Below are 12,495 nucleotides of genomic sequence, written 5' to 3'. Positions count from 1 at the left end.
TTGAAGTTCATTTTACCGGAGAAAAATAGACACCAGAGAAAAGTAGCTAAACATCAGTCAGAGTTCTGTCTGCTGATAGAAAATCCATTTGTGAATTAAGGAATTTTATTGGTCTGACAATGAGCAAAGATTTCTCATCTGAGTGGAGAAATGCAACCAAAGCACAAAATTAGTCTGAAGCCGAGCACAAATTACAATAAGGAGCATTTTTAGATCTGCGTTTTCAAAACGTAGCAAGGTATTTCATATGAGTTTTATATTCTTTCCTTGCATGAAAAACACAGAATTCTGCATCAACACCTGAGGGCTAATGAGGGTTTAAATTATATTACACTGGGAATATGATGGCATTGGAGAAGTCGTGTGTTAAGTACACTCCATGACCAACACTATGTGGACATCTGCTCATCCAACATCTCATTCCAAAATCATGGCCATTAATATGGAGTTGGTCCCCCCTGCACTCTTCAGGGAAGGCTTTCCACTAGATGTTGGAACATTGCTGCTATAACAGCCTCCACTCTTCTGGGAAGGCTTTCCACTAGATGTTGGAACATTGCTGCTATAACAGCCTCCACTCTTCTGGGAAGGCTTTCCACTAGATGTTGGAACATTGCTGCTGGGACTTGCTTCCATTCAGCCACAAGAGCATTAGTGAGGTCGGAAACGGATGTTGGGCAATTAGGCCTGGCTCGCAGTCGGTGTTCCAATACACAAGAGCATTAGTGAGGACGGGCACTGATGTTGTGTGATTAGGCCTGGCGTTCCAATTCATCCCAAAAGTGTTCGATGAGGTTGAGGTCAGAGCTCTTTGCAGGCCAGTCAAGTTCTTCCACACCGATCTCGAAAAAACATTTCTGTATGGACCTCGTTTTGTTCATGCTGAAACAGGAAAGGGCCTTCCCCAAACTGATGTCTTCGTATGCTGTTAAGATTTCCCTTCACTGGAACTAAGGGGCATGAACAATGAAAAACAGCCTCAGACCTTTATTCCTCCTCCACCAAACTTTACAGTTGGCACTATGCATTGGGCAGGTTGCGTTCTCCTGGCATCCACCAAACTCATATTTGTCTGTTGGACTGCCAGGTGGTGAAGCGTGATTCATCACTCCAGAGAACGCGTTTCCGCTGCTCCAGTCCAATGGCGGTGAGTTTTACACCACTCCAGCCGACACTTGACATTGCGCATGGTGATGTTAGGCTTGAAAATCCATTTCATGAAGCTCCCGACAAACAGTTGCTTCCAGAGGCAGTTTGGAATACAGTAGTGAATGTTGCAACCGAGAACAGACGATTTTTACGCGCTTCAGCACTCTGCCGTCCCGTTCTGTGAGATTGTGTGGCCTACCACTTCGTGGCTGAGCCGTTGTTGCTCCTAGACGTTTCCACTTTACAATAACAGCACTTACAGTTGACCGGGGAAAGCAGGGCAGAAATGTAATGAACTGACTTGTTGGAAAGGTGGCATCCTATGACGGTGCCAAGTTGAAAGTCACTGAGCTCTTCAGTAAGGCCATTCTACTGCTAATGTTTGTCTATGGAGATTGGATGGCAGTGTGCTTGATTTTATACACCTGTCAGCAACGGCAAATCCACTAATTTGAAGGGGGTCCACATACTTCTGTGTATATAGTGTATACACCTGCCAGCAACTGGTGTGGCTGAAATAGCAGAATCCACTAATTTGAAGGGGTGTCTTTACATGTGTGTGTAGTGTGTGTGGATAGTGTTTAGTATGTTTGTTTAGCATGTGTGGATAGTGTTCAGTATGTGTGTAGTGTACCAAGGATATCCAATCTGTTGAGCCCAGACCAGAGATCCAGGAACCAGACTGCTGTTGATGACATCACACTCTTGTCCCGACCAGCTGTCCTCCGTAGCCTCACAGAGACCAGGGCCTACACATTCACACAAACACATTAAATGCAACATACCCACTGGGCAAAAATTCATTTGATGATGTTGAATACACTTGGAAATCAGATTCGCAAATAGTCATCAACATAAGGGAATTACATATTTTTTTTGAACCAATGACATTGTGACATTTGTTGTTGATTTCACATTGAATTCATGTTTGTTGACAAGTCAACCAAATGTCATTGGTTCAATGTCAACATTTTCTGATGCTGAGTGTAAGCAGAGGTCGAATCTCTGTATGGTGGTGTGTGTGTGTACCTGTGTCGTGTATACAGGTCCAGTCGCTGGGAAGGGCAGCCAGGTCAACGTGTCTCTCTACTCTTCTCCATTTCCCACAGACAGACCTACTACACTGAACCCACTGATCAACTAGAGGAGGACAGGGGGGTGAGGAGGGGGGAGAGAGAACGAAGAGGAAATAGGAGACAGACAGTACAGGGTACAGGAAATAGGAGACAGACAGTACAGGGTACAGGAAATAGGAGACAGACAGTACAGGGTACAGGAAATAGGAGACAGACAGTACAGGGTACAGGAAATAAGAGACAGACAGTACAGGGTACAGGAAATAGGAGACAGACAGTACAGGGTACAGGAAATAGGAGACAGACAGTACAGGGTACAGGAAATAGGAGACAGACAGTACAGGGTACAGGAAATAGGAGACAGACAGTACAGGGTACAGGAAATAGGAGACAGACAGTACAGGGTACAGGAAATAGGAGACAGACAGTACAGGGTACAGGAAATAGGAGACAGACGGTACAGGGTACAGGAAATAGGAGACAGACAGTACAGGGTACAGGAAATAAGAGACAGACAGTACAGGGTACAGGAAATAGGAGACAGACAGTACAGGGTACAGGAAATAGGAGACAGACAGTACAGGGTACAGGAAATAGGAGACAGACAGTGGGGAAAATAGGGAGAGAATGAGAGGTACAGAAAGTGAGAATAAGGAAGAGATAGAGGATAAAATACCCACATTCTGCACTGGAGTCGCTGTCTTCCTCTTCCTCCCTTCTTCTCTTCCTCTTCCTCTGTGTGTGTGAGCCGGACGCTGCAGTCTTTCTCTCACCTGACACTCTCCTGGGAGGCTGTTCCTCCTCCCTGTTCAGAAACACCGTTGTAGCAAAACAACCCCTATTTCATCTCTAGTTACACATTATGGTTCTAGTAAAGGTGTTTTACCTGAGAGAGACCTGGTCAATGGTGGCCTGCAGTAACTCCACCTCACTCAGCACAGCTCTGGCATCCTCTACACACACACACACACACCACACAATGACACAAACACACACACACGCTCACCCGCAGGGTAAAGAGTTAAACATCTCCTACAATCACTGCTGTGATTCTTTTGAATGAGTAACATATTTAGTCTTTTCCACTGTGAAGGGTCAAGTCTCTTCTTCTATGAGAAAACGATAGAGTGAAATGACAAGTGATACAGTTGAAGTCAGAAGTTTACATCCACTTAGGTTGGAGTCATTAAAACTCGTTTTTCAACGACTCCACAAATTTCTTGTGAACAAACTATATTTTTGACAAGTCGGTTAGGACATCTACTTTGTGCAGGACACAAGTCATTTTTAAAACAATTGTTTACAGACAGATTATTTCACTTATAATTCACTGTATCACAATTCCAGTGGGTCAGAAGTTTACATACACTAAATTGACTGCCTTTAAACAGCTTGGAAAATTCCAGAAAATTATGTCATGGCTTTAGAAGCTTTCAGTCAATTGGAGGTGTACCTGTGGATGTATTTCAAGGCCTACCTTCAAACTCACTGCCTCTTTGCTTGACATCATGGGAAAATCTGAATAAATCAGCCACGACCAGAAAAATAATTGTAGATCTCCACAAGTCTGGTTCATCCTTGGGAGCAATTTCCAAACACCTGAAGGTACCACGTTCATCTGTACAAATAATAGTACGCAAGTATAAATACCATGGGACCACGCAGCCGTCATACCACTCAGGTAGGAGACACATTCTGTCTCCTAGAGATGAACGTACTTTGGTGCAAAAACTGCCAATCAATCCCAGAACAACGGCAAAGGATCTTGTGAAGATGCTGGAGGAAACAGGTACAAAAGTATCTATATCCACAGTAAAACGAGTCCTATATCAACATAACCTGAAAGGCCACTCAGCAAGGAAGAAGCCACTGCTCCAAAACCGCCATCAAAAAGCCAGACTACGGTTTGCAACTGCACATTGGGACAAAGATCGTACTTTTTGGAGAAATGCACTCTGGTCTGATGAAACAAAAATATAACTGTTTGGCATAATGACCATCGTCATGTTTGGAGGAGAAAGGGGGAGGCTTGCAAGCAAAAAGAACACCATCCCAACCGTGAAGCACGGGGGTGGCAGCATCATCTTGTGGGGGTCCTTTGCTGCAGGAGGGACTGGTGCACTTCACAAAATAGATGGCATCATGAGGTAGGAACATGATGTGGATACATTGAAGCAACATCTCAAGATATCAGTCAGGAAGTTAAAGCTTAGTCGCAAATGGGTCTTCCAAATGGACAATGACCCTAAGTTGTAGCAAAATGGCTTAAGGACAACAAAGTCAAGGTATTGGAGTGGCCATCACAAAGCCCTGACCTCAATCCTATAGAACATTTGTGGGCAGAACTGAAAAAGCATGTGCGAGCAAGGAGGCCTACAAACCTGACTCAGTTACACCAGCTCTGTCAGGAGGAATGGGCCAAAACTCACCCAACTTATTGTGGAAAGCTTGTGGAAGGCTACCCGAAACGTTTGACCCAAGTTAAACAATTTAAAGGCAATGCTACCAAATACTAATTGAGTGTATGTAAACTTCTGACCCACTGTGAATGTGATGAAATAAATTAAAACTGAAATAAATAATTCTCTCTACTATTATTCTGACATTTCACATTCTTAAAATAAAGTGGTGATCTCAACTGACCTAAAACAGGGATTTTTTACAAGTATTAAATGTCAGGAATTGTAAAAAACAGAGTTTAAATGTATTTGGCTAAGGTGTATGTAAACTTCCGACTTCAACTGTATATACTGTCTGTAAAAAATTGTTGGAAAAATGACTTGTGTCATGCACAAAGTAGATGTCCTAACTGACTTGAGAAAACTATAGTTTGTTAACAAGACATTTGTGGAGTGGTTGAAACATTTGTTTTAATGACTCCAACATCAGTGTATGTAAACTAGTTTTAATGACTCCAACCTAAGTGTATGTAAACTAGTTTTAATGACTCCAACCTAAGTGTATGTAAACTAGTTTTAATGACTTTAACCTAAGTGTATGTAAACAAGTTTTAATGACTCCAACCTAAGTGTATGTAAACTAGTTTTAATGACTCCAACCTAAGTGTATGTAAATTAGTTTTAATGACTCCAACCTAAGTGTATGTAAACTAGTTTTAATGACTCCAACCTAAGTGTATGTAAATTAGTTTTAATGACTCCAACCTAAGTGTATGTAAACTAGTTTTAATGACTCCAACCTAAGTGTATGTAAACTAGTTTTAATGACTCCAACCTAAGAGTATATAAACTAGTTTTAATGACTCCAACCTAAGTGTATGTAAACTAGTTTTAATGACTCCAACCTAAGTGTATTTAAACTAGTTTTAATGACTCCAACCTAAGTGTATGTAAACTAGTTTTAATGACTCCAACCTAAGTGTATGTAAACTAGTTTTAATGACTCCAACCTAAGTGTATGTAACTGTAACGAGAATAAAGATATACAGACAGTTGTTGTGATAGTGTTAGTTACCCACCCAGACAGTTGTTGTGATAGTGTTAGTTACCCACCCAGACAGTTGTTGTGGTAGTGTTAGTTACCCACCCAGACAGTTGTTGTGATAGTGTTAGTTACCCACCCAGACAGTTGTTGTGGTAGTGTTAGTTAGTTACCCAGACAGTTGTTGTGGTAGTGTTAGTTACCCACCCAGACAGTTGTTGTGATAGTGTTAGTTAGTTACCCACCCAGACAGTTGTTGTGGTAGTGTTAGTTAGTTACCCAGACAGTTGTTGTGGTAGTGTTAGTTACCCACCCAGACAGTTGTTGTGGTAGTGTTAGTTACCCACCCAGACAGTTGTTGTGGTAGTGTTAGTTACCCACTCAGACAGTTGTTGTGGTAGTGTTAGTTACCCACCCAGACAGTTGTTGTGGTAGTGTTAGTTACCCAGACAGTTGTTGTGATAGTGTTAGTTAGTTACCCAGACAGTTGTTGTGGTAGTGTTAGTTACCCACCCAGACAGTTGTTGTGGTAGTGTTAGTTACCCACCCAGACAGTTGTTGTGGTAGTGTTAGTTAGTTACCCAGACAGTTGTTGTGATAGTGTTAGTTACCCACCCAGACAGTTGTTGTGGTAGTGTTAGTTACCCACCCAGACAGTTGTTGTGGTAGTGTTAGTTACCCACCCAGACAGTTGTTGTGGTAGTGTTAGTTACCCAGACAGTTGTTGTGGTAGTGTTAGTTAGTTACCCACCCAGACAGTTGTTGTGGTAGTGTTAGTTAGTTACCCACCCAGACAGTTGTTGTGGTAGTGTTAGTTAGTTACCCACCCAGACAGTTGTTGTGGTAGTGTTAGTTACCCAGACAGTTGTTGTGGTAGTGTTAGTTAGTTACCCACCCAGACAGTTGTTGTGGTAGTGTTAGTTACCCAGACAGTTGTTGTGGTAGTGTTAGTTACCCAGACAGTTGTTGTGGTAGTGTTAGTTACCCAGACAGTTGTTGTGGTAGTGTTAGTTACCCAGACAGTTGTTGTGGTAGTGTTAGTTAGTTACCCACCCAGACAGTTGTTGTGATAGTGTTAGTTACCCAGACAGTTGTTGTGGTAGTGTTAGTTACCCACCCAGACAGTTGTTGTGGTAGTGTTAGTTACCCACCCAGACAGTTGTTGTGGTGGTAGTGTTAGTTACCCAGACAGTTGTTGTGGTAGTGTTAGTTACCCAGACAGTTGTTGTGGTAGTGTTAGTTACCCAGACAGTTGTTGTGATAGTGTTAGTTACCCACCCAGACAGTTGTTGTGGTAGTGTTAGTTACCCACCCAGACAGTTGTTGTGATAGTGTTAGTTACCCACCCAGACAGTTGTTGTGATAGTGTTAGTTACCCACCCAGACAGTTGTTGTGGTAGTGTTAGTTACCCACCCAGACAGTTGTTGTGATAGTGTTAGTTACCCACCCAGACAGTTGTTGTGGTAGTGTTAGTTACCCACCCAGACAGTTGTTGTGGTAGTGTTAGTTACCCACCCAGACAGTTGTTGTGGTAGTGTTAGTTACCCACCCAGACAGTTGTTGTGATAGTGTTAGTTACCCACCCAGACAGTTGTTGTGATAGTGTTAGTTACCCACCCAGACAGTTGTTGTGGTAGTGTTAGTTACCCACCCAGACAGTTGTTGTGATAGTGTTAGTTACCCAGACAGTTGTTGTGATAGTGTTAGTTAGTTACCCACCCAGACAGTTGTTGTGATAGTGTTAGTTACCCACCCAGACAGTTGTTGTGGTAGTGTTAGTTAGTTACCCACCCAGACAGTTGTTGTGATAGTGTTAGTTACCCACCCAGGCAGTTGTTGTAGTAGTGTTAGTTACCCACACAGACAGTTGTTGTGGTAGTGTTAGTTACCCACCCAGACAGTTGTTGTGGTAGTGTTAGTTAGTTACCCACCCAGACAGTTGTTGTGGTAGTGTTAGTTACCCAGACAGTTGTTGTGATAGTGTTAGTTACCCACCCAGACAGTTGTTGTGGTAGTGTTAGTTAGTTACCCACCCAGACAGTTGTTGTGATAGTGTTAGTTACCCAGACAGTTGTTGTGGTAGTGTTAGTTACCCAGACAGTTGTTGTGGTAGTGTTAGTTACCTACTCAGACAGTTGTTGTGGTAGTGTTAGTTACCCACCCAGACAGTTGTTGTGGTAGTGTTAGTTACCCACCCAGACAGTTGTTGTGGTAGTGTTAGTTACCCACCCAGACAGTTGTTGTGGTAGTGTTAGTTAGTTACCCACCCAGACAGTTGTTGTGGTAGTGTTAGTTACCCAGACAGTTGTTGTGGTAGTGTTAGTTACCCAGACAGTTGTTGTGGTAGTGTTAGTTACCCAGACAGTTGTTGTGGTAGTGTTAGTTACCCAGACAGTTGTTGTGGTAGTGTTAGTTAGTTACCCACCCAGACAGTTGTTGTGATAGTGTTAGTTACCCAGACAGTTGTTGTGGTAGTGTTAGTTACCCACCCAGACAGTTGTTGTGGTAGTGTTAGTTACCCACCCAGACAGTTGTTGTGGTGGTAGTGTTAGTTACCCAGACAGTTGTTGTGGTAGTGTTAGTTACCCAGACAGTTGTTGTGGTAGTGTTAGTTACCCAGACAGTTGTTGTGATAGTGTTAGTTACCCACCCAGACAGTTGTTGTGGTAGTGTTAGTTACCCACCCAGACAGTTGTTGTGATAGTGTTAGTTACCCACCCAGACAGTTGTTGTGATAGTGTTAGTTACCCACCCAGACAGTTGTTGTGGTAGTGTTAGTTACCCACCCAGACAGTTGTTGTGATAGTGTTAGTTACCCACCCAGACAGTTGTTGTGGTAGTGTTAGTTACCCACCCAGACAGTTGTTGTGGTAGTGTTAGTTACCCACCCAGACAGTTGTTGTGGTAGTGTTAGTTACCCACCCAGACAGTTGTTGTGATAGTGTTAGTTACCCACCCAGACAGTTGTTGTGATAGTGTTAGTTACCCACCCAGACAGTTGTTGTGGTAGTGTTAGTTACCCACCCAGACAGTTGTTGTGATAGTGTTAGTTACCCAGACAGTTGTTGTGATAGTGTTAGTTAGTTACCCACCCAGACAGTTGTTGTGATAGTGTTAGTTACCCACCCAGACAGTTGTTGTGGTAGTGTTAGTTAGTTACCCACCCAGACAGTTGTTGTGATAGTGTTAGTTACCCACCCAGACAGTTGTTGTGGTAGTGTTAGTTAGTTACCCACCCAGACAGTTGTTGTGGTAGTGTTAGTTACCCAGACAGTTGTTGTGGTAGTGTTAGTTAGTTACCCAGACAGTTGTTGTGGTAGTGTTAGTTAGTTACCCAGACAGTTGTTGTGGTAGTGTTAGTTACCCAGACAGTTGTTGTGGTAGTGTTAGTTAGTTACCCAGACAGTTGTTGTGGTAGTGTTAGTTACCCAGACAGTTGTTGTGGTAGTGTTAGTTACCCACCCAGACAGTTGTTGTGGTAGTGTTAGTTACCCACCCAGACAGTTGTTGTGGTAGTGTTAGTTACCCACCCAGACAGTTGTTGTGGTAGTGTTAGTTACCCACCCAGACAGTTGTCTACAGGTGTCTCCAGAGCCGTAGCACTATCAAATATATCATCATACTGACTGTCTGTTAGAGGGAGCACCTGGAGGGAGGAGAGAGAGAACTACAGGTTTGGTGCACTGATTAAAAAGTGAGTGTATATGCTCCTCATCTTCATGGTAATGCTAACAAATGCTAAGCTAACACATGCTTCTACATAGGCATGCTAATGCCAACTGTTTTTAATGGGCAGGACTGTGGTCAATTGTGTCCATCCTCAACTCATAGAGGAGGGAGAGAGAATGAAGAAAAGGTCAGGACAGGAGGGAGAGAGAAAGGGAAGTAGAGAGAGAGAGGCCAGGAAAGAGGGAGGGCCATTAAATAATTGTTCAAAAGTTTGGGGTCACTTAGAATTGTCCTTGTTTTTGAAAGAAAAGCAAATTTTTTGTCCATTAAAATAACATAAAATTGATCAGAAATACAGTGTAGACATTGTTAATGTTTTAATTGACTATTGTGGCTGGAACGGCTGATTTTTAATGGAATATCTACATAGGCGTACAGAGGCCCATTATCAGCAACCATCACTCCTGTGTTCCAATGGCACGTTGTGTTAGCTAATCCAAGTTTATCATTTTAAAAGGCTAATTGATCATTAGAAAACCCTTTTGCAATTATGTTAGCACAGCTGAAAACTGCTGTCCTGATTAAAGAAGCAATAAAACTGGCCTTCTTTAGACTAGTTGAGTATCTGGAGCATCAGCATTTGTGGGTTTAATTACAGGCTTAAAATGGCCAAAAACAAATACCTTTCTTCTGAAACCTGTCAGTCTATTCTTGTTCTGAGAAATTAAGGCTATTCCATGTGAGTAATTGCCAAGAAACTGAAGATCTCGTACAACGCTGTGTACTACTCCCTTCACAGAACTGTCAGTGTCATTAAATAGTACCCTCAAAACACCAGTCTCAATGTCAACAGTGAAAAGGCGAGTCTGGGATGCTGGCCTTCTAGGCAGAGTTCCTCTGTCCCTTGTCTGTGTTATTTTGCCCATCTTAATATTTTATTTGTATTGGCCAGTCTGAGATGTGGCTTTTTCTTTGCAACTCTCACTCAACACTGCCTTTTCCCACCTGGACAAAAGGAACACCTACATGAGAATGCTGTTCATTGACTACAGCTCAACGTTCAACACCATAGTGCCCACAAAGCTCATCACTAAGCTAAGGACCCTGGGACTAAACACCTCCCTCTGCAACTGGATCCTGGACTTCCTGACAGGCCGCCCCCAGGTGGTAAGATTAGGTAACAACACACGCTGATCACCGACAACGATGAGCCTATAGGGAGGTCAGAGACCTGGATGTGTGGTGCCAGGACAATAACCTCTCCCACAATGTGATCAAGGAAAGGGGATGATCGTGGACTACAGGAAAAGAAGGGCAAAGCATGCCCCCATTCTCATCGACGGGCTGTAGTGGAGCAATTTGAGAGCTTCAAGTTCCTTGGTTTCCACATTAGCAACAAACTATCATGGTTCAAACACACCAAGACAGTTGTGAAGAGGGCACGACAACACCTATTCCCCTTCAGGACACTGAAAATATATGGCATAGGTCCTCAGATCTTCAAAAGGTTCGACAGCTGCACCATCGACAGCATCCTGACTGGTTGCATCACCGCCTGGTATGGCAACTGCTCGACCTCCAACAGCAAGGCGCTACAGAGGGTAGTGTGTACGGCCCAGTACATCACTGGGGCCAAGCTTCCTGTCATCCAGGACCTCTATACCAGGCAGTGTCAGAGGGCCCCAAAAATGGCCAAAGACTCCAGCCATCCTAGCCCAGCCAAGTCAACTCTGCCCCCCCCCCCATACACATAATCTCCGCAGTCAACCCCCCCTCCCACAACCCTAATAATCTGTAAACATTACACCCATGTAATGTCACACATTATTTATTTTACATTTTACAAAAGTCCAGCCTCCAAACAGTGGTGACTGGAAAGAGACACATGTTACACAAAACACCACAAAGTGTAATGACATGAGGCCAGAATTGATGTCCACTGCTGTCTGCGCACATCTCGGTGTCGGTATAATTTCTGTGTTCTCATGAACCACATGGCATTTTGGAGCGTAGGCTACACCACCTGTTTTCTAGTCTATTCAGTCATTCGTCATGCCTCTGACATGCTGTAATGATAAATAATGGTGTAATACCTTTTAATTTGGCTTTCATTATTGTGATAGGCTGATGTTTACCGGTACGGCATACCCCCACTGTTTATTTGGAACATACCACGTTTATATACACATGCCCTTGCTAGCACATCCCCCTGGCTTACATCAAACTACACTATAGCATTGTCATACTTACTACTGGCTAATTAAGGAGTACTAAGTAAGGACAACTAACTGTATTACTACTGGGTAAGTAAGGCCTACTAACTGTATCCTACTGGTTAAGTAAGGAACACTAACTGTATACTACTGGTTAAGTAAGGAACACTAACTGTATCCTACTGGTTAAGTAAGGAACACTAACTGTATCCTACTGGTTAAGTAAGGCCTAATAACTGTATCCTACTGGTTAAGTAAGGCCTACTAACTGTATCCTACTGGTTAAGTAAGGAACACTAACTGTATCCTACTGGTTAAGTAAGGCCTACTAATTGTATCCTACTGGTTAAGTAGGGAACACTAACTGTATCCTACTGGTTAAGTAAGGAACACTAACTGTATCCTACTGGTTAAGTAAGGAACACTAACTGTATCCTACTGGTTAAGTAAGGCCTACTAACTGTATCCTACTGGTTAAGTAAGGAACACTAACTGTATCCTACTGGTTAAGTAAGGCCTACTAACTGTATCCTACTGGTTAAGTAAGGAACACTAACTGTATCCTACTGGTTAAGTAAGGCCTAATAACTGTATCCTACTGGTTAAGTAAGGCCTACTAACTGTATCCTACTGGTTAAGTAAGGAACACTAACTGTATCCTACTGGTTAAGTAAGGAACACTAACTGTATCCTACTGGTTAAGTAAGGACAACTAACTGTATTACTACTGGTTAAGTAAGGCCTACTAACTGTATCCTACTGGTTAAGTAAGGAACACTAACTGTATCCTACTGGTTAAGTAAGGCCTACTAACTGTATCCTACTGGTTAAGTAAGGAACACTAACTGTATCCTACTGGTTAAGTAAGGCCTACTAACTGTATCCTACTGGTTAAGTAAGGAACACTAACTGTATCCTACTGGTTAAGTAAGGAACACTAACTGTA

The 12,495-nt window shown here is 42.8% G+C and overlaps 2 protein-coding genes across 2 annotated transcripts in view; one reads left to right on the top strand and one right to left on the bottom strand.

The window, feature by feature from the left end:
- LOC139379146 (high mobility group protein B2-like) overlaps positions 1-12,495 on the top strand; it is a 371,903-nt gene that overhangs the window by 217,790 nt on the left and 141,618 nt on the right. The window lies entirely within an intron of this gene.
- LOC139379263 (zinc finger CW-type PWWP domain protein 1-like) overlaps positions 1-12,495 on the bottom strand; it is a 36,879-nt gene that overhangs the window by 20,243 nt on the left and 4,141 nt on the right. The window contains exons 3-7 of the mRNA XM_071122062.1: positions 9,232-9,313; positions 3,112-3,178; positions 2,906-3,030; positions 2,179-2,289; positions 1,784-1,898 (exon numbers count right to left, since the gene is read on the bottom strand). Of these exons, the coding sequence (XP_070978163.1) occupies positions 1,784-1,898; positions 2,179-2,289; positions 2,906-3,030; positions 3,112-3,178; positions 9,232-9,313 (500 nt within the window). The remainder of the gene's footprint in view (positions 1-1,783; positions 1,899-2,178; positions 2,290-2,905; positions 3,031-3,111; positions 3,179-9,231; positions 9,314-12,495) is intronic.

This window comes from Oncorhynchus clarkii, chromosome 21 (assembly GCF_045791955.1).
Source record: "Oncorhynchus clarkii lewisi isolate Uvic-CL-2024 chromosome 21, UVic_Ocla_1.0, whole genome shotgun sequence".
NCBI classification, from domain to species: Eukaryota; Metazoa; Chordata; class Actinopteri; order Salmoniformes; family Salmonidae; genus Oncorhynchus; species Oncorhynchus clarkii.
The sequence above is the reverse complement of the archived record's forward strand: the minus strand, read 5'-3'. Positions and strand labels throughout refer to the sequence as shown.